The 23,120-nt window shown below is 44.5% G+C and overlaps 1 protein-coding gene across 5 annotated transcripts in view; it reads left to right on the top strand.

The window, feature by feature from the left end:
* The window catches only part of LOC134346687 (hemicentin-2-like), a 101,062-nt gene that overhangs the window by 34,309 nt on the left and 43,633 nt on the right, over positions 1 to 23,120 (top strand). For all 5 annotated transcript variants that reach the window (XM_063048198.1, XM_063048201.1, XM_063048197.1 and 2 more), the window contains one exon: positions 19,475 to 19,579. In XM_063048198.1, coding sequence (XP_062904268.1) covers positions 19,475 to 19,579 — 105 coding nt within the window. The remainder of the gene's footprint in view (positions 1 to 19,474; positions 19,580 to 23,120) is intronic.

Here is a 23,120-nt window from a genome sequence, read left to right as displayed (position 1 = left end):
TTTCCGACACCTCCCTCCCCTTTCTAGATCTTTCTGTCTCTGTCTCTGGAGACAGCTTATCCACTGATGTCTACTATAAGCCTACTGACTCTCACAGCTATCTGGACTATTCCTCTTCTCACCCTGTCTCTTGCAAAAACGCCATCCCCTTCTCGCAATTCCTCCGTCTCCGCCGCATCTGCTCTCAGGATGAGGCTTTTCATTCTAGGACGAGGGAGATGTCTTCATTTTTTAAAGAAAGGGGCTTCCCTTCCTCCACTATCAACTCTGCTCTTAAACGCATCTCCCCCATTTCACGTACATCTGCTCTCACTCCATCCTCCCACCACCCCACTAGGAATAGGGTTCCCCTGGTCCTCACCTACCACCCCACCAGCCTCCGGGTCCAACATATTATTCTCCGTAACTTCCGCCACCTCCAACGGGATCCCACCACTAAGCACATCTTTCCCTCCCCCCTCTCTGCATTCCGCAGGGATCGCTCCCTACACAACTCCCTTGTCCATTCGTCCCCCCCATCCCTCCCCACTGATCTCCCTCCTGGCACTTATCCGTGTAAGCGGAACAAGTGCTACACATGCCCTTACACTTCCTCCCTTACCACCATTCAGGGCCCCAAACAGTCCTTCCAGGTGAGGCATCACTTCACCTGTGAGTCGACTGGGGTGATATACTGCATCCGGTGCTCCCGATGTGGCCTTTTATATATTGGTGAGACCCGACGCAGACTGGGAGACCGCTTTGCTGAACATCTACGCTCTGTCCGCCAGAGAAAGCAGGATCTCCCAGTGGCCACACATTTTAATTCCACATCCCATTCCCATTCTGACATGTCTATCCACGGCCTCCTCTACTGTAAAGATGAAGCCACACTCAGGTTGGAGGAACAACACCTTATATTCCTTATGGGTAGCCTCCAACCTGATGGCATGAACATTGACTTCTCTAACTTCCGCTAGGCCCCACCTCCCCCTCGTACCCCAGCTGTTACTCATTTTTATGCACACATTCTTTCTCTCACTCTCCTTTTTCTCCCTCTGTCCCTCTGAATATACCTCTTGCCCATCCTCTGGGTCACACCCCCCCCCGTCTTTCTTCCCGGACCTCCTGTCCCATGATCCTCTCGTATCCCCTTTTGCCTATCACCTGTCCAGCTCTTGGCTCTATCCCTCCCCCTCCTGTCTTCTCCTATCATTTTGCATCTCCCCCTCCCCCTCCAGCTTTCAAATCCCTTACTCACTCTTCCTTCAGTTAGTCCTGACGAAGGGTCTCGGCCTGAAACGTCGACTGCGCCTCTTCCTATAGATGCTGCCTGGCCTGCTGCGTTCACCAGCAACTTTGATGTGTGTTGCTATAAAAAGATCCACCTAGTAGAGGAGAGGTGTCCCTTGGATGTGGTGGTGATGGATAACTTGGACCTGGTTCACTGATCATAATTGCACTCCCCAGGGAACTTGCGAACTTATCTACATTAATGCGCCAGTGTTTGGACATCTTGACCTTTAGCTAAGTTTTTATTTTGAATTATCCTGAGTTGTAGTCTTTCTTTGTCTATTAGTACATAGCTAGTGTGGTGAGAATGGATCTAGGGTTAGTGGTATGTGCTTCATGTGAGATATAGGAACTCTGGGAGACCTCCAGCCTCCCTGATAACTATATCTGCCCAAAATGCATCAATCTGCAGCTTCTCAGAGACTGTGCTAATGAACTGGAACTGCAGTTGGATGACCTTCAGCTCATATGGGAGAATAAAGACAGGATAGATAAGAGTTACAGAGAGGTAGTGTTGTAGCGTGAATGAAATTACCGGAGAGACAGAGTCACTGGTAGATACAAAGCAGCTTCTTTATTCGACACAACAAGGTACAGCAGGCATCTTAACGGATGGAGATGCTTTCCGCAGAAAGGTCTGCTAGCTAAATGTGGGCTCGATATTTATATGCTAAACACAAAGGCAATCGCTACTTAAAAATGTTACAGACAATGCATAGACAATGCTTCCTTTTGAAGTTACATACAAACATCACACCTTCGGATTTCATCCTTTCCTTCTGACGCCAACATGTCTGGGTTGGTATCCACAGCCTTTAGTTCAATCCATAATACATTTAGTTGGCATTTTACGTGCTAACATAGAAGACAATTAATAATTATAATGTATAGATAATACTGTCTTCTAAACTACAGCATCAGGCACCAGAAGCATCTGGAATTTACACCTTTTAGGAAGCCCATTGTGGTGGACTGAATCCACAGTCCTTTGTCAAACAGTTAAAATAGAAGTCTGGTGGCCAAAATCATTTAAGTGTAAACAAATCATCTACCCAAAAAAAACTACTCTAACAGTCCCTCCTCTTGGCCCTCCTGGACAAATTAAATTTGTATCAGGAAAGGCCAACCTAGGAGGATCTGCTCAAATAGGGCAGGAAAAATGCCCTGTCTTGAAATTCCCCCCCAATTTTATGTACCTCGATATCTATCCTAGCATTACCTACCAAATGTTAAGCAGAGAGGCTGTTCCAAGTCTTTAGGAATGCAGCTCCTTTCATGTGCCTGCAGGCTGACTGCATCTTAATCACATTCTTTTGTCTTCAGCCCTTTATCCTCTGGTCACTGAAACTCTCCTTCCAGGAGTACCCACGGGCTCTCTCATCGATGTACAGGAAGGGGTTGGGGTGGCCTCTATGTAAACGTCTGCAAGGACCTCTGTCCGGTGGCACCCCCTTCTGAACTGTTCCGTTGATCACTGGCTCAACTGCTGAAAAGGGCTCAGCTCCTCAGACTCGGGGCGACTGCTTTCAAATGCCGTGTGCAGTCTGAAATGCCATCAAAGTGGTGGAACTTGCCTTCTCTGCTTTAACTCAAAAATCCCTCCCCATCTATTTCCCAAATAATTTTCTATACTATGCTATAAAATTAATCATCTACCTTCAGCAACCAGCCTTCTTTACAGAGTACTAGCATCATCACACTTCAGCAGGCTATTCATGGTTTTCCAACACGTTCTCAGTGTCTTCTGCCACGCTCTCGGCGTTTTCTGCCTTTGCGTTTTCTCCGGGTATGTTTTCATCAGCTGTGGTCAGGTCTGCCATGGCTGGCTGGTGTTTCTCTCTTAGGTTCTCTGAAATTACATGGTTACTGGGTACACTTGGTTCCCTGCTCTGTCTGTGGGAGCAACAAGAGGGTGCGTTGTTTGCTTTAATCTGGGTCCAGTGTTTCCACTGGCTGCCTTGCCGAGTCTGTACACAGACACACGTATCATTGGTTAAGAGTACTGTCTGTGGACCTATCCACCTGGGGGCAAACCCTGGCCTTTCTGGCAGCACTCTCACCATAACTTGGTCACCGGGCTGTGGAAGAACTATCCTCTTTCTCTCTGGCTCTTTCTGATCAGCGATTCGCTTGGTCCTTTAATACTTTAAGGACTGACTCTCATAACTACCTCGACTATATCTCTTCCCACCCCGCCACATGCAAAAATGCCATTCCCTATTCCCAGTTCCTCCGTCTCCACCACATCTGCTCTGAGGATGAGGCTTTCCGTTCAAGGACATCTCAAATGTCCTCTTTCTTTAAGGATCGTGGTTTCCCTTCTACCGTCATCAATGATACCCTCACCCGCATCTCCTCCATTTCCCGCACTTCGGCCCTCACCCCATCCTCCCGCAACCACAACTGAGACAGGGTTCCCCTTGTCCTCACCTACCACCCCACCAGCCTCCGGATCCAGCACATTATCCTCCGCAACTTCCGCCACCTTCAACAGGACCCCACCACTAAGCACATCTTTCCCTCTCCACCCCGCTCTGCTTTCCGCAGGGATCGGTCCCTCCATGACTCCCTTATCTGCACATCCATTCCCACGGATCTCCCATCCGGCACTTATCCCTGTAAGCGTAAGTGCTACACTTGTCCCTACACCTCCTCTCTTGCCACCATTCAGGGCCCCAAACAGTCCTTCTAGGTGAGGCAACACTTCACTTGTGAGTCTGTTGGGGTCATCTATTGCATCCGGTGCTCCCGGTGCGGCCTCCTCTACATCAGTGAGACCCGACGCAGATTGGGGGACCGCTTCGTCGAGCACCTCTGCTCCGTCCGCCACAACAGACAGGATCTCCTGGTAGCCACCCACTTCAACTCTGCTTCCCATTCCCATTCAGATATGTCCATACGTGGCCCCCTCTACTGCCATGATGAGGCCAAACTCGGGTTGGAGGAGCAACACCTCATATACCGTCTAGGTAGTCTCCAGCCCCTTGGTATAATTTACATATTACTATTTAACTATCTTTGGTTGTATTACTATTTATTATTTATGGTGCAACTGTAATGAAAACCAATTTCCCCCGGGATCAATAAAGTATGACCACGACTATCAACATAGAATTCTCCAACTTCCGGTAATTCCCTCCCCCTCCCTTCCTCTATCCCTATTTCACTCTGCCCCCTCCCCCAGCTGCCTATCACCTCCCTCATAGTTCTGCCTCTTTATTCTACTACCCATTGTTTACCTGCCTATGACGTCCCTGCTTCCCCTCCCCCACCCCTTTGTCTTTCAAATTACTGGTCTTTCAACTGAACATACAAGCATTCTTCAAATCCTTCCCCCTCCTTCCTTGTTCAGTCCTGACGAAGGGTTCCGGCCCGAAACGTCGACTCATCGTTTCCACTGATGCTGCCTGACCTGCTGAGTTCCTCCAGCGTACTGTGAGTGTTGCTTTGATCCCAGCATCTGCAGATTATTTTGTGTTTACCTTTAATACTTCATGTTGACAGTAACTTTTTCCCCTGCTTTTTGGCAGGGGCCCTGTGAAGTCTATCTGGATGTTTTCCCAGGGTCCCCTCGGGCGAGGCTGATTTGCCAGCTGTAGCTTTCTGCCCTTATCAGGGTTATGCTGGGCACCAATGATACAATGACGGCAGAATTTCTCAACATCCCCGCTCATCCCTGGCCACCACCAGTCCTGCCGGAGGGTTGTGATCATGCTCTGCCTTCCCTGATGCATCGCCCCATGATAAAACTTTAGTAGTATCTATCTGTCTAATACAGGGTGGGGCCAACGCGACTCTTTCCTCCCCATGTGTCCAGTACCCATCTGATCTCTCCTTTGCTCCTTTTCTCCTCCATTTTTCCTTCTCTTCTGCCTCTATCTCGTCATATAATTTTACTAAGCTTTTCTGTTTTTCCTCCTGCACACTTGCAATTTCAATTGCCTCTTGTTCCTCTGTTGCTTTATTCACAGTAATGTCTGCCCTAGGAGGAACTGGGAAAACTTTGTTCCAGAGTGGCCGCAGTCTTTCTGAGTATCCCCTGGTGTTTTTGTTCTTTCGCTATACCCTGAACAGTGGTCAGTGTGTCAGTTTGCATAGGGTCCTGCTTAGGGTTTATACAGACCCTCCTCTATTTTAACTGGGTTTATCTTTACCTGCTCTCAATCTTGCTTGTCTCTAGCCCACACGGCTGGGAACTGCTGACAAGGTAACCCATAGACACCATCCTGGCTCCAGTCTCTAATGATCGGGGCAGCTGCGCCTATGCTAGCCAGGCCATGTATTCTGTTGGTTGTACGTGTTCGCTGCCCCTGACTCGTCCATATTATTTCTCCTTTTCCCAAATCTATAACAGCTCCTGCTTCCCTTAGGATATCCATTCCAATGATCGTGCCTTCATTATTTGGACATACCCAAAAATACACTGGAAGCTGCACTCCCCCGATTTCTAGTATTTGCTTCTCATTTCTTTCTGCTATTACTGTTTTTCCTCCTACACCCCTGATATAGCTGGCCTGTCCGGTTGTTGGTAAAGGCAAGTCTGTTATCGATACAGATGCCCCTGTGTCCACTAACATATTGCATTGCCGCCCCCCTAACAATGCCGTAATGTACATCTGTGAGTCATCAGACCTGGCCGTGGAGCCCGCTACCACATCCTTCTCTTCCTTAAGAGGCGCCGTTACTAGCTCTTTGATCGGATTGACAGTCAGACTGGTTGCTGATGGGGTGTGTGACTGGGTGTCTGCCATGACCTTTACCTGGGTTTTCCCCCTCCCTTTTGGACACTGTCTCCAGCCATGTCCCTATAGGCGACAGCTATAGCATATCAACTCCTTCACTGTTTTATACCCGGTCCGGCAGTCCTTTACTAGGTGCCCTGGCTGCCGGCAAGCAAAACAAACTCTCCGGGACATCACAGCAGCTGCATCCACTATACCCACTTTATGATTTCTCTTGCCTTTTCTTTGGTCTATCTCACTGGTCCACAAAACTATCTCAGAGTAGGTGGACCCTACCGTTATGCTTAAATCTAAAATATCCTGGTGGGCTGAGCTCAGGCCTTCCTTCAGCATTTTTAGGAAGACTTGGTCATCCCTCTCTGGATTATCCAACCCTGAATACTCCTCGTACACTCGATATTTACGTTCTGCATAATCCATCGCTGTCTCGTCAGCTTTTTGAATCACTGCTGTTATCGTTCCCCAGCTACTCTCGCCTCCCCCCGGCCGCTGCCTCATTTCCCCTTTAAAGGAGCGATATCTTTCTTCATTACTGGCGCTCCCGGTAGTTGCCCATGTACCATCCCGCACCCCCGGGCCATTCTGTCCCACATGTTCCTCGGGCACTTGGCTTTCACTAACACGTGTATATCTTTAGGGTGCATCTGGTGAATTTCAACCATTTCCTCGAGTTTGCGCCAGAACTCTGAATTCCCACAGGCGACTTTAAGTGAGGGCAACTCGGACAAAATGTTTTGTTTCTCCCTAGGGGTGAAGGGCTTACGAATAGTCGTAATCAAGGTCAAGGGCTGACTCGGATCATCAGGGTTCTCAACCTGACATTGCCTGACCTCAATAGGTGCCACACTGGTAGATTTCTCTGGGTAAAACCTCTCCGAGATATCTCCATACTAATTCCCACACTACGCAAAATGTCGTAGACGGGTAGCAATTAAACAGTACATACTCAAAACCGCAGAGTATGTATTCCACAATCTGCCACTTTTGAGTACCCGAACTGATGATGCCTGCTGTATTCCCTTGCATCGCACTTGCTAACACATACACTAAAATGCAGCTTCCCGAACGAGTATACACGCCCCCTACTCTGGCGTCTTGAACCGTACAGTTGGTTACCACCTTTCACAACCGATGGTCCAAGTCTCACCAAGTTAACATGCAAAGATTCCTCACTTACATAAACACACATGCACATGCACACACTACTTTTATATCTACCAGCTCAGCTCTCCACGTTCGTGATACCTCGTGTTCCCATGTGTCCACCGACCGAACAGATCCAAGTGTGAGTGTTATTTTAGAAAAATACTCACCAACTTAAGACTGCTAGGAACGCTGGCCACACGACGGGTCACGAAGGTATCCCACTCCTGACACCAAATGTAGTGTGGATGAAGTTACCGGAGAGACAGAGTCACTGGTAGATACAAAGCAGCTTCTCTATTCGACACAACAAGGTACAGCAGGCGTCTTAACGGATGGAGACACTTTCTGCAGAAAGGTCTGCTAGCTAAATGTGGGCTCAATATTTATATGCTAAACACAAAGGCAATCGCTACTTAAAAATGTTACAGACAATGCATAGACAATGCTTCCTTTTGAAGTTACATACAAACATCACACCTTCGGATTTCACCCTTTCCTTCTGACGCCAACATGGCTGGGTTGGTATCCACAGCCTTTAGTTCAATCCACAATACATTTAGTTGGCATTTTACGTGCTAACATAGAAGACAATTAATATTTATAATGTATAGATAATACTGTCTTCTAAACTACAGCATCAGGAACCAGAAGCACCTGGTATTTACACCTTTTAGGAAGCCCATTGTGGTGGACTCAATCCACAGTCATTTGTCAAACAGTTAAAATAGAAGTCTGGTGGCCAAAGTCATTTAAGTGTAAACAAATCATCTACCCAAAAAAAAACCACTCTAACAGTAGTCGCCTGTAAGTTGCAGGAGGCAGGTACCTGACAGTCCGTCAGGAGAGGGAAGGGGAATAGACAGCCAGTGCAGAGTGCCCCTGTGGCTGTTCCCCTCAATGGTAAGTATCACTTTGGTTATAGTTGGGGGGAATGACCTACCCCGGGGGAAGCTGCAGCGACCGCATCTCTGGCACTGAGTCTGGCTCTGTGGTTCAGAAGGGAAGTGGGGAGGTGGAGTAGTGATAGTAGATTCCATAGTTAGAGGAGCAGACAGGAGATTCTGTGTATGTAAAAGAGACACCCAGATAGTATGTTGCCTCTCAGGTGCCAGGATCAGGGATGTCTTGGATTTGGTCCACAGCATTCTAAATGGGGAGAGTGAAAAGCCGGAAGTAATGGGACATATTGGTACCAACGACAGAGGTAGGAAAAAGGATGGTCTTAAAGAGAGAATGTTGGGAGTTGGGTAGAAAGCTGAAAAGTAGGATCTCAAGGGGAGTAATAATGGGAACGAGGTTGCTGGCTGTGCCACATGGCAGTGAGGGTAAGAATAGAGTGATTCGGCAAGTGAACATGTGGCAAGGAAATGGTAGGGCTGAGGATGGGGCAGTTGGTATACAAGTAGATGCAGTGTGAGTTGAGGCTGTGAAGAAAGGCAGGTGATAGGGCAGAATTGCAGTCAGTGGGATGGGTTGTAGTGTAACATAGGGACAAAATCAAAAGGGTGATGAAAACAGAACTGAAGGTTTTATATTTGAATGCTTGCAGTATATGGAATAAGGCAAATGATCTTGTAGCACAGTTTGAGATTGGCAGGTGTAGCATTGTCGGCACCACTGAGTTATGGTTGGAAGAATATATGATAGTTGGGAGCTTAACATCCAAGTATGCACATTGTATCGAATGGACAGGCAGGTAGCAGAGTGGGTGGGGGGGCTCTGTTGGTAAAACATTATATCAAATCCTTAGAGGTGACATGAGATTGGAAGATGTAGAATCTTTATGGGTAGAGTTAAGGAACTGCAAGGGTAAAAAGACCCTGATCGAATTATACACAGACCTCCAAACAGTGGCCTTACAAAAGTCTGAAAGAAGGGCAATGTTACAGTAGTCATGGGGGATTTTAATATGCAGGTGGATTGAGAAAATTAGGTTGGTGCTGGATCATACGAGAGAGAAAGGCAACTCTGGTTTGGGTGTTGAATAATGAACCAGATTTGATTTGGGAACTTAAGGTAAAGGAACCCTTTGGAAACAGTGATCATAATAAAATAGAATTCACGCTGCAGTTTGAGAGGGAGAAGCTAAAATCAGACGGAGTAAAGGGAATTACAGAGGCATGAGAGCAGAGCTGGCCAGAGTTGATTACAAAAGGACACTAGTGGGATGGCAGCACAGCAGCAATGGTTGGAGATTTGGGGATCGGTTCAGAAAGCTCAGTATAGATACATTCGAAAGAAGATGAAATATTCTAAATGGTGAATGACGTAATCATGGTTGACAGGGGAAGTCAAAGACAGCATAAAAGCAAAAGATAGGGCATAAAATATAGCAAAAGTTAGTAGGAAGTCAGAAATTGGGAAGCTTTTAAAAACTAACTAAAGACAACTAAAAATCCCCTAAGGAGTGAAAAGATTAAGTACGAAGGTAACCTAGTCAATAATATAAAAGAAGATACAACAATTTTTTCAGATATATAAAGAGAAAAGGAGGGTTGAGAGTGGTTATCGGGCTACTGGAAGTGACACTGGAGAGATAATAATGGGGGACAACAAGGTGGCGGATGAACTGAATTAGTATTTTGCATCAGTCTTCACTATGGAAGAAATTAGATGTATGCCAGAAATTTGAGTGTCAAGAGGCAGAAGTGAGGGTAGTTGCTATTACTAAGGAGAAGGTGCTTGGGATAAGTCACCTCAGGTTTCTGAAAGATGTAGCTGAAGGAATTGTGGAGGCAAGAGTAGTGACCTTTCAAGAATCACTGATTATGGAGTGGTCCTGGAGGACTGGAAAATTGCAAATGTCACTCCACTCTTTAAGAAGGGAGGGATGCAGAAGGAAGGAAATTATAGGCCAGTGGGCCTGACTTCAGTGGTTGGAAAGATGTTGAAGTCTTATTATTAAACATAGAAACATAGAAAATCTACAGCACAATACAGGCCCTTCGGCCCACAATGCTGTGCCGAACATCTACTTACTTTAGAAATTACTAGGGTTACCCATAGCCATCTAATTTTCTAAGCTCCATGTACCCATCCAGGAGTCTCTTAAAAGACCCTATTGTACCTGCCTCCACCACCATCACCGGCAGCCCATTCCATGCATTCACCACTATCTGTGTAAAAAACCTACCCCTGACATCTCCTCTGTATCTACTTCCAAGCACCTTAAAACTGTGCCCTCTCCTGTTAGCCAATTTATCCCTGGGAAAAAGCCTCTGACTATCCACGCGATCAATGTCTCTCATCATCTTGTACACCTCTATCAGGTCACCTCTAATCCTTCGTCGCTCCAAGGAGAAAAGGCCAAGTTCACTCAACATATTCTCATAAGGCATTCTCCCCAATCCAGGCAACATCCTTGTAAATCTCCTCTGCACCCTTTCTTTGGTTTCCAGATCTTTCCTGTAGTGAGGAGACCAGAACTGAGCACAGTACTCCAAATGGAGTCTGATCACGGTCCTATATAGCTGTATTAAAGATGAGGTTATGGGATATTTGGAGACACATGATAAAATAGTCCAAAGTCAGCATGGTTTTCTAAAGGGGAAATCTTTCCTGAAAAATCTTTTGGATTCTTTAAGGAAATTACAAGCAGGGTAGACAAAGAAGAGTCAGTGGATGTCATTTACTTGGATTTTCAGAAGGTCTTTAACCAGGTGCATGAGTCTGCTTAATAAGTGAAGAACCATAGTATTACAGAAAAGATACTAGCATGGATGGAAGATTGGCTGACTGGCAGACGGCAAAAAATAGGAATAATGGGGTCCTTTGGCTGCCGATGATGAGAGCTGTTTTGCAGGTGTTACGTAACCGGCAACAATGAATATCAATCGAGACAGGTTATATAAAAATAACCAAACATTTATTAAACACCGATAATCGATAAGGGAAAAAAAACAAACGAAAGCTTTAACCGGAAGTTATCAGATATGCAGCCGTTCACCAACTCGCCACCCTGCTCTGGTTCTTAAAGCATTAAATGCGAAAACCGTTCTTAAAGTGATACAGTCAGATATAGTTCTTAAAGCGATAACTTCGAAAGTCCAACTGATTTACATGTTCAATTGGGAGAGACTTCTCTGGAGAAGGATTTCTTCACAGATGCAACTTACTGCTGGTCTGTCCACAGGATTCACGATGCTGAAAATAAGCAGTTTAAATCGACTGACCTTAAATTCCTTCAGAGAGAGAGAGCACACCCTTGCATGAACTCGTTGTTCTTTTGGCAAGAGTTATCTCGATGCAGGTTGCTACTCCAACGAAGACTGAATAAGGTCAATCCTTTATTAAACTGCCAAATGATGCCAACTTCTCTCGATCCTTCGATCCTGCACTTCGATGAATTCTTCACTCTCCCTTCGAACGTTGGAATTGTGTAAATCAACACATCTCGCAAAAATTTCCAGTCCAAATAATAATGGTATCTTGCAACAGAACGCATAACCGTTTTAAAAATGAAACTGCATCCCCAAAAACAAACACGCAACAGAAACGGAGATACAGCACGTTCTACCTGGAAATCTACAAACTCAAAAAAACCTACTGCGTCACCTTGGTCGACCCTTATATAGTCACGGGGCACATGTCATCACGTGACCTCACATCGGTGGGAAAATCACATCAAGTGACCTCCAAAAGACCATTACATCATTCTCACAAAAGAAAACAGATCTCCATGAGCATGTAACACAGGCATTAGTGTTGGGACTGCTTCTTTTCATGTTATGTGTCAATGATTTGGATGAAGGAATTGATGGCTTTGTGGCCAAGTTTGTGGATGATATGAAGATATTTGGAGGGGTAGTTAGTGTTGAGGAAGCAGAGAGTCTGCAGAAGGGCTTAGACAGAATAGGGGAATGGGAAAATAAGTGGCAGATGGAATATAGTGTATGAAATTGTACTGTCATGCACTTTACAAGGAATTAAGTGAAAGACTATAGACTTCTTTCTAAATGAGGAGAAAATTAAAAAGTCGGAGGTGCAAAGAGACTTGGGAGTCCTTGTTCAGGGTTCCCTAAAGATTAACTTGCAGGTTGAGTCAGTTTTAAGGAAGGCAAACACAATGTTAGCATTCACTTTGAGAGGACTAGAACATAAAAGCAAGATGTAATTCAAAGGATTTATATGACAATAGTCAGATCGCACTTGGAGTATTATGAGCATTTTGGGCCCATTATATACAGTAAGAAAAGATGGGCTGGCTTCGGAGTGGGTCCAGTGGAGGTTCGTGATAATAATTCCAGGAATAAAGTGGTTAACAATTAGTGACTGAGCCCGTACTCACTGGAGTTTAGCAGAATGTAGGGGGATCTCATTGAAATCTATTGAATATTGAAAGGTCTAGAAGGAGTGGATGTGGAGAGAATGTTTCCTATGGTAGGGGAGACTAAGGCCAGAGGGCATAGCCTCAGAATATAGAAAAGAGATGAAGAGGAATTTCTTTAGGTAGAAGGTGGTGAATCTGTGGAATTCATTGCCACAGATGACTGTGGAGGTCAAGTCATTGAGTATATTTAAACCGGATGTTAATAGATTCTTAATTAGTGAGGGCATCAAAAGTTATGGGGAGAATGGGGTTGAGAGAAATAATAAATCAGCCACGATGGAGTGGTGGAGCAGACTCGATGAGCCAAATGGCCTAGTTCTGCTCCTATGTGCTATGGTTGTTGGTAGTTGTTCAACGACTTCTTCAAGCTGGTCTGGTTGAAATTCCCCACAATGATAGGGAAAGCATCAGGGTGTGCTGTTTTGTGATGGCTGGTTATGACTGCTCCAGAGTCTGTCTGACGTTGCTCTGAGGTGGAACGTACACACCTACTAGGATGATTGTGGAAAACTCCCTCAGCAGATAAAATAGATGAAGTTGATGATTCCCATTGGAGTTGCATGCAAAGAGTTGCTGCTTATTGGTGGCATTTTGAGAGTCACAGAACTTCTGGAATAATTCTGGAATGACTTCTAACCTGTGTCCAGAGCATACATTTGGAGAAGTAGCTTTGAGAGAACGCTGACATAATTTATGTTTGACTCATGTGATTGTTGAACTTCAATGTAACATCGTGTTGGTTTAGAGTTGATTATGAGCAAACATTGAATTTGATTCTGATGATGGAAGAGTGAAGGATTGGGAGGGACCCTTGTTGGTGCCAGGTAAATTTGGGTGTGGGAAGGTCAGTCCTTGGGGCCTGGTGGCAATCTTGCTTGGATATTTGCAAGTTTGATTTTCAACAGCGACTTCCATCCCCATAGTCATCTGTAGTCAGCACAAGGGGATACCACCAATTCACTGTTCCTCTCCAAGATACAAAATGTCCCAAGTTCATATTCCTGACATTCCTTTCTTGTAGTCCAATTTAAACAAGCCTTGGCTGTTCACTTTGTGAATAACTTCACTCAGATTATAGTTACCCAAGAATTGTGCCAAAAACTTCTGGTCTTTGTATAATAAGTTTCAACCGCTGCTTCACATGCAAATTTTCAAATGAAGTCCATCACCAAGCCACAGGAAGTAAGAACAGGGTAGATGACCCCAGGCTTAGTCAGAGTGTTAAATATTCAAGAAAAAAATTAAAAGAATTGGGGAAAGGTGGAGAGCTTTGCTGGGGGAAAATTGTATGGGGATAAGGCTGCTCTAAAGCACAAAATGATTAAGGTCAGGCATGTGCAAGAGGAGAGAATTAGAGGAATGCAAAAATTTAGAAGGCTTTTGATTGGAATAAGTCTCAGAGAGGATGATAGGGAAATGAAGTGTAAAGTCATAAAGCATAGATTAACATTTTAGTATTGGGTTGTTGAGCAGTAAACTTGGGCAATTACAGTAACTGGGAAAAGGTACTGGGCAAATTGTTGGACTTGTTTTTTGACAAGTCTGAGTCTGATCCTAACCTTACCATCAAACCCACAGAGAAAGGGAGTGCTGTTGTCATGTGGCATACTGGCCTTTACCATGCTGAGGCCTGGTGGTAACTCTCAGGCACCCACTCTTACCTACCCTTTGAGGAGGACCTCACTCTGGACCATCAGAAAACTCTCTGACACCATCACTGACCTCATCAACTCTGGAGAACTCCCGTCCACTGCCACAAAACTCATAGTTCCCTGACCCTGCACTACTTGCTTCTACCTCCTACCCAAAATCCACAGACTTCACAGTCCAGGTAGGCCCATTGTCTCTGTCTGCTCCTGTCTGACTGACCAAGTGTCCTCATAACCTGACTCCATTCTATCCCGTTTGCTTCAGTCCCTTTCCACTTACATCCACAACAGTTCTCATGCTCTCATTCGCCTCATTAACTTTCAATTCCCTCGTCCAGTCTGCCTAATTTTCACCATGGATGTCCAGTCCCTATACGCTTCTATTCCCCCATCAAGAAGTCCTTAGAATGAGACCTAGCAAGGGCAGACACATCCACCCGGAGAACAAAGAAAATCCTAATTGAAAGATTCAATAAGGGTTAAAGATGCAAGTTTATTAATGAAGAAAGCACATTTGATGTAGTGTTTGTGGATCTTAGTAAGGAAAGTAATTTGAAAACCTGATGTGGTCTGATTCTGTCATGTGGTCCATTTGGAACATGACAGATTTGAACATCGGATTGAGGGAAAATTGATTTCATACAGTGGGGTGAAAATGGAGATTTGATAGCAGGTATGACAGTGTGCAAATAGTAAATAGGATGTTGAAGGATCGATCCTCAAGGAGTTTCAGTTATCACAGGAATGTGAGGAGAAGACACTGAAGATGGTTTTCCATCTATTATATAAAAAATAGAATGGAACGCAGCAAGATCAGACACATCCATCAGGAGAACAAAGAAAATCCTAATTAAAAGATTCAGTAAGGTTAAAGATGCAAGTTTATCAATGAGTAAAGTACATTTGATGTAGTGTAGGTGGATCTTAGTAAGGAATGAAATTTAAAAACCTGAATTGGTCTGATTCTATAGGAAGAGGCGCAGTCGACGTTTCAGGCCGAGACCCTTCGTCAGGACTAACTGAAGGAAAAGTGAGTAAGGGATTTGAAAGCTGGAGGGGGAGGGGGAGATGCAAAATGATAGGAGAAGACAGGAGGGGGAGGGATAGAGCCGAGAGCTGGACAGGTGATAGGCAAAAGGGGATACGAGAGGATCATGGGACAAGAGGTCCGGGAAGAAAGACAAGGGGGGGGGGTGACCCAGAGGATGGGCAAGAGGTATATTCAGAGGGACAGAGGGAGAAAAAGGAGAGTGAGAGAAAGAATGTGTGCATAAAAATGAGTAACAGATGGGGTACGAGGGGGAGGTGGGGCCTTAGCGGAAGTTAGAGAAGTCGATGTTCATGCCATCAGGTTGGAGGCTACCCAGACGGAATATAAGGTGTTATTCCTCCAACCTGAGTGTGGCTTCATCTTTACAGTAGAGGAGGCCGTGGATAGACATGTCAGAATGGGAATGGGATGTGGAATTAAAATGTGTGGCCACTGGGAGATCCTGCTTTCTCTGGTGGACAGAGCGTAGATGTTCAGCAAAGCGGACTCCCAGTCTGCGTCGGGTCTCACCAATATATAAAAGGCCACATCGGGAGCACCGGACGCAGTATATCACCCCAGTCGACTCACAGGTGAAGTGATGCCTCACCTGGAAGGACTGTTTGGGGCCCTGAATCATTCGGGAATCTGAGGCACACTTTCCTGTAAGATGCACAGCAACACAGTGACTGGGAGACCGCTTTGCTGAACATCTACGCTCTGTCCGCCAGAGAAAGCAGGATCTCCCAGTGGCCACACATTTTAATTCCACATCCCATTCCCATTCTGACATGTCTATCCACGGCCTCCTCTACTGTAAAGATGAAGCCACACTCAGGTTGGAGGAACAACACCTTATATTCCGTCTGGGTAGCCTCCAACCTGATGGCATGAACATCGACTTCTCTAACTTCCGCTAAGGCCCCACCTCCCCCTCGTACCCCATCTGTTACTCATTTTTATGCGCACATTCTTTCTCTCACTCTCCTTTTTCTCCCTCTGTTCCTCTGAATATACCTCTTGCCCATCCTCTGGGTCACCCCCCCGCCTTGTCTTTCTTCCCGGACCTCCTGTCCCATGATCCTCTCGTATCCCCTTTTGCCTATCACCTGTCCAGCTCTCGGCTCTATCCCTCCCCCTCCTGTCTTCTCCTATCATTTTGCATCTCCCCCTCCCCCTCCAACTTTCAAATCCCTTACTCACTCTTCCTTCAGTTAGTCCTGACGAAGGGTCTCGGCCTGAAACGTCGACTGCGCCTCTTCCTATAGATGCTGCTTGGCCTGCTGCTTTCACCAGCAACTTTGATGTATGTTGCTTGAATTTCCAGCATCTGCAGAATTCCTGTTGTTTGGTCTGATTCTGTTGTGTGGTCAGGTTGGAGTGTGACAGATTTGGATATCAGATTGAGGGAAAATTGAAAGATGATAAGGAGTTTGGAGAAGAAAGAGAATGATAATGGGAGCAGACATTTACAAAGACAGGGATTATCTTCGGGCTTGGTTTCATACAGTGGGGTGAAAATGTAGATTTGAATACAGGTATAATAATACCTGAAGAGAACATAGAACGTGGAAGATAGAAATCTATAGCACATTACAGGCTCTTTGGCCGCAAAGTTGTGCCGACCATGAAACTGCCTGGAATTACCCTGCTGCATACTCCTCCATTTTTCTAAGCTCCATGTACCTATCTCAGAGTCTCTTAAAAAACCCTATTGTACTCATTTCCACCATTGTCACTGGCAGTGCATTCCACACACCCACCGGTCTCTGTGTGAGAAACGTACCCCTGACATCCCCTCTGTACCTACTTCCAAACACCTTAAAACTATAACCCCTCGTGTTAGCCATTTCAGCCCTAGGAAAAAGCCTCTGGCTATCCACACGATCACTGTCTCTCATCACCTTATACACGTCTATCAAGTCACGTCTCATTCTCTCACTCCAAGGAGAAGAGGGAGCTATTAAAAATGTCAGTAAACATTGAGACTGAAAGGAAAATAGGTAAAATCAAATGAGTAGAGAGGATAGCAGTAGGTGTATGTGTATGTTTTGTGTTTGTAAATGATGCACAGGGGGTTATTGATGTTATGCTTAGAAAGGAGGTAATACAGAGTCCCTAACATTGAGCACACCGACACAGAGACCTTTTGCAAGAAAGCAGCATCCATCATCAAGGACTCCCACCACCCAAGCCATCCTTTCTCACTGCCGCCATCAGGTAGAAGGTACAGGGACCTCAGGACTCACACCACCAGGTTCAGGATCAGTTATTACCCTTCAACCATCAGACTATTGAACCAGACAGGATAACTTCACTTGTCCCATCACTGAGCTGTTCCCAAAACCAATGGACTCACTTTTAAGGACTTTTCATTTCATGTTCTCAATTTTTATTGCTTATCTTTTATTATTATTATTATTTCTTTTGTATTTGCAGTTTGTTGTCTTTCGCACATTGGTTGTTTGTCCATTCTATTGGGTGTAGTCTTCTATTGATCCTATTGTGTTTCTTGGATTCACAGGAAAAATTAATCTCCGGGTTGTATATGGTGGCATATATGTACTTTGATAATAAATTTACTTTTAACTTTGCATCTATAAAATTGGTCAATTGAGTGAAGTTTTTACACAGAAAGTGGTGAATGCCTGGAATACTTTCCCTGGGTCGTGGTAGAGGCAGATACATTAGAGACTTTTAAGTGACGTCAAGATAGATACATGAATGTGAGGAAAATAGAATGATGTGGACATTGTATAGACAGAGGGGGAGTGAAGGGAGGCGTGTGAAGCTTGCAGAGACAGGCAGTCAATTGCAGCCATTGGTGGCATTCTGACAAATTATTCAGAAACTTCATGGATCAATGTCTTTCATTGGATTCTGTAAAATCGTTGAATGTTCAAGTTGCTGAGAATAGGGCATGATATGATTAGTTGGGAGCAGCCAGATCTGATGTTCATTGATTAAAACATTTCTTCTGTGCTAAGGCCTCTTAAACTTGAATGAATGGAGATGGAAAATCTGCCATGCGAGGGGGCAATTTGGGTGAGAGAACAACGCTGGTAATGGGGTCAAATGCTATGGAAGAGGCTTTGAAAATTCTGTGAGAGAATGGAGAGAGAGTCTATTCCAAGACTGGGATTTGAAGAGGGTGAAATGATGAGTGGGAAAAAAGGTAGCTCACCTCCAGTTTCTTAAAAGCAATAAATGGTATAGGAGAGGTAACCTCAGATCAGATGATGGCGGATTCTTTTGCCTGATTCAATGAGTTTCCTGAGCAATCTCCACCTTTTACTAAATTGAACAGCCCAGCATTTGGACAGGTCTGTCTATACCTTTGCACAGTTGGCTTTTCATCTGGGACTAGAACACTGTCTGAACATCTGAACACAATGATGTTCCAATCCTTTGCATTAAGACAGGCTTTACTAGGAGTTGAATAGAATATCTTAATTAATAGAGCATAGAAGAGTACAGCACAGAAGCTGGCCCTTCGGCCCACAATATTATGCCACACCAAATAAATTAGTAACCAATGGCTGGCTAATCTAATCCCCTCTGCCTACACAATGTCCACATCCTTCCATTTTCCTCACATTCATGTGTCTGTCTCGATATCACTTAAAAGTCTCAAATGTATCCGCCTCTACCACCACCCTGGGCAGGGCATTCCAGGCACCCACCACTCTCTGTGTAAAAAAACAAAGTTACCCTTCACATCTCCTTTTGAATTACACCCTTTCAACTTAAATGGATGCCCTTTGGTTTTAGATGTTTCAACCCTGAGAAAAAGATACTGAGTTTCTGGGATTGCTTATTGTTGCCACTGGGAATATCATGTCAATTGTTGTCCTCATAATCATCAGGATAATGCAGAGCTGTTTTACCATGCGTTCGTACTTTATCCTTTGGACAAGTAAACAGTCAGGGTGACATCGAGATGTGAAGGACTTCTAATGTGTTGTACGGTTCTATGTTCTACTAACTGCAGTATGCCTGTCATTTTCATATTTGCAGCCTGTAGATAGAGATTTATAATGTAATGTGCTTTCAGGAATAGCCACAAAGTGCTTTATGTCTCTCCGTATACTCTGCACTTGCCGTGATTAGGAGGTAGCTCTCTGAACCTCCTTCAGTTCAATGCTCAAATGCCAGGTTCATCTCTAACTTGCATTGTCTGATACTTTGCTGAATATTGCCATTAACTTGACCAGCTTCAGTTGCATTTTGTCTTTTGATGCAAATATTTAATCATTTATGTAGATCTATTACTCAGGGCTTCAAATGTTTTATTTTTATTTGTCAGGAATTTATCGGCGTACTGGAAAGGTATTGGTGCTGGTGTCCACCACAGTCACTGTGCTATTCACTCTGCTATTCATTATCTTCAGTGTTCTTGTTTTGGTTTCAGGTATGTACTTGAATATTATTCTGGAATGAAATAAATATCTCAGTCAGTACATTGTAAATTGCTTTAGTTTGATCACCAGCATCTGCAATCCTCAATACGACAGTCCACTGCCAGGAGCAGGTAAACCTAAGAGAGACGTAAATTTTAGTGGCTGAATGTCAGCAATACTGTTAGTATACCTTCCATACCTAGCACATTTCATAGAACATAAAACATTACAGCAAAGTGCAGGCCCTTTTGCCCACAAATGTGGTGCTGATCTTTTAACCTACTCTAAGATCAATGTAACCATTCCCTGCCATAGTCATCCACTTTGCTATCATCCATATGCCAATTTAAGAGTATCTTAAATGTCCCTGATGTATCAGCTTCTACTAACCCCTGGTAGTACGTTCCATGCACTCACTTTTTGTAAAACAAAAACTGAGCATTGACACCATTCCCCCCTTATAATTTCCTCCAATCACCTCAAATTATGCCCCTTGAACATAGAACATAGAATAGTACAGCACAGTACAGGCCCTTTGGCCCACAATGTTGTGCCGACCTTCAAACCCTGCCTCGCATATAAGCCCCCCCCTGTAATTGTTATATGGTTTTTATATGGTTATAAAGTTTCAACATTACAACCTTGTTTTTTCTATTCTGGTCTTCCTGAAATAAATGCTAACATTGCAATTCCCTTCCTCCTCACCACAGACTCATCCCGCAGGAGCACTCTCAAACCCCATTGCACCTCATTAGAACATGTCTTATGCGGCATGTTGTCAAAGGCCGTCAATTCCATCAGCCAAATGATTGACATATAACGTAGAACATAGAACAGTACAGCACATTACAGGCCCTTCGGCCCACAATGTTGTGCCGACCCTCAAACCCTGCCTCCCATATAACCCCCCACCTTAAATTCCTCCATACACTTGTCTAGTAGTCTCTTAAACTTCACGAGTATATCTGCCTCCACCACTGACTAAGGCAGTGCATTCCATGCACCAACCACTGAGTAAAAAACCTTCCTCTAATATCCCCCTTGAACTTCACACCCCTTACCTTAAAGCCATGTCCTCTTGTATTGAGCAGTGGTGCCCTGGGGAAGAGGCGCTGGCTATCCACTCTATCTATTCCTCTTACTATCTTGTACACCTCTATCATGTCTCCTCTCATCCTCCTTCTCTCCAAAGAGTAAAGCCCTAGCTCCCTTAATCTCTGATCATAATGCATACTCTCTAAACCAGGCAGCATCCTGGTAAATCTCCTCTGTACCCTTTCCAATGCTTCCACATTCTTCCTACAGTGAGGCGACCAGAACTGGACACTGTACTCCAAGTGTGGCCTAACCAGAGTTATATAGAGCTGCATCATTACATCGCGACTCTTAAACTCTATCCCTCTACTTATGAAAGCTAACACCCCATAAGCTTTCTTAACTACCCTAGTGAGGTGACCACAACTTATTAGTGTGGTCTAACCAGGGTTTTAAAGAGCTACAACATTACCTTGCAGCTCTTGAACTCAATCCTCTGATTAATCAGGCCTTCTCAACAACCCTATGAAGTGCACAACGACTTCAAGGCATCTCTGGACATTGACCTCAAGATCCTGCTGTTTCTCCACACTGCTAAGAATCTTGTAATTAACTCTCTAAACTGCCTTCAGTTTTAACTTGCCAAATAGAATCATTTCATACTTTGCTCCAGCTCTGCATCCTGTTAATGTCATTTGATGCTCAAGGAATGCTCAAGAAGTGGGCAAATGAGTAGGCTGTCAAGTTCGTATGATTTGACTAATAGTGTCCTGAAAGGATTTTAATTTGGGTTGAACTTTCCACCATATTGGCTCAAGACCATAATATATCAGAGCAGAATTAGACCACTCATTGCGTCTGCTCCACCATTCCATCATGGCTGATCCCACATCGCACTCAACCCCATACACCTGCCTTTTTGCCCTGACCTTTGATTCCCTGACCAATTAGGAAACTGTCAACTTTTGCTTTAAATGGACTTGGCCTCCACTGCTGTCTGCGGCAGAGCATTCCACAGATTCACTACTCTCTGGCTATAAAAATTCCTCCTTACTTCCATTCTAAAAGGTCACCCCTCAATTGTGAGGCTGTGCCCTCTAGTTCTGAACACCCCCACCATAGGAAGCAACCTCTCCACATCCTCCTTATCTAGTCCTTTCAACATTTGGTAAGTTTTTAATGAGATCCCCCACATTCTTCTAAATTCCTGTAAGTATAGGCACAAAGCTGCCAAACGTTTCTCATATGTTAACCGCTTCAGTCCCAAAATCATTCTTGTGAACCTCCTCTAGACTCTCTCCAGTGACAACACACCCTTTCTGAGATATAGGGTCCAAAACTGTTGATAATACTCCAAGTACTGTCTTATAAAGCCTCATCAGTATCTCCTTGCTTTTATATTCTATTCCCCTTGAAATGAATGCCAGCATTGCAGTTACCTTTTTACTACAGACTCAGCCTGTAAATTAACCTTCCGGTGGTCTTGCATGAGGACTCCCAAAACCCTTTGTACCTGTGAAGTTTGATTTTCCTTCCCATTTAGATAAAAGTCTGCACTTTTGTTCCTTTTACCAAAGTTCATTATCATGCATTTCCCTACACTGTATTCCAACTTTTTTACCCATTCTTCCAATTTGTCTAAATCCTTCTGCAACTGCATTGCTTCCTCAGCACTACCTACCTCTCCACCAATCTTCATATCATCTGTAGACTTTGCCACAAAGCCATAAGTTCCATTATCTAAATAATTTTTAAGGTTTCCTATGCAAGGCTCCTTCAGAAAGTAAGTTGGCATGGGATCCAATGAGACCTTGCTTTGTGGAACCTGAATTGGCTTGCCCACAGAAGGCAAAGGATGATTGTAGATGGTTCGTATTCTGCATGGAGGTCGGTGACCAGTGGTGTTCCACAGGGATCTATTGCGGAACCCCTCCTCTTTCTGATTTTTATAAATGATATGGATGAAGAAGTAGAAGGGTGGGTTAATAAATTTGCTGAGGGTGTTGTGGATAGTCTGGAGTGTTGCCAGAGTTTAAAGAGGGACATCGATAGGATGCAGAACTCGGCTGAAAAGTGGCAGATGGAGTTCAACCTAGATAAGTGAGAAGTGGTTCATTTTGGTAGGTCAGATTTGAAAACAGAATATGATATTAATGGTAAGACTCTTGGCAGTGTGGAGGATCAGGGAGATCTTAGGGTCCATGTCCATAGGACACTCAAAGCTGCTGCACAGGTTAACAGTGTTGTTAAGAAGGTGTGTGGTGTGTTGGCATTAATCAACCAAAGGATTGAGGTAATGTTACAGCTATATAAGACCTTAGTCAGACCCCACTTGGAGTACTGTGTTCAGTTCTGGTCATCTCACTACAAGAAGGATGTGGATACTATAAAGAGAGTGCAGAGGAGACTTACAAGGATGTTGCTTAGATTGGAGGGCATACCTTATGAGAATAGGTTGAGTGTTCTTGGCCTTTTCTCCTTGTCGCACCAGAGGGTGAGCGGTAACCTGATAGAGGT

Source organism: Mobula hypostoma, chromosome 5 (assembly GCF_963921235.1).
Source record: "Mobula hypostoma chromosome 5, sMobHyp1.1, whole genome shotgun sequence".
NCBI lineage: Eukaryota > Metazoa > Chordata > Chondrichthyes > Myliobatiformes > Myliobatidae > Mobula > Mobula hypostoma.
Note: the sequence above shows the minus strand (reverse complement) of the source record. Positions and strands in the feature narration are given on the sequence as shown.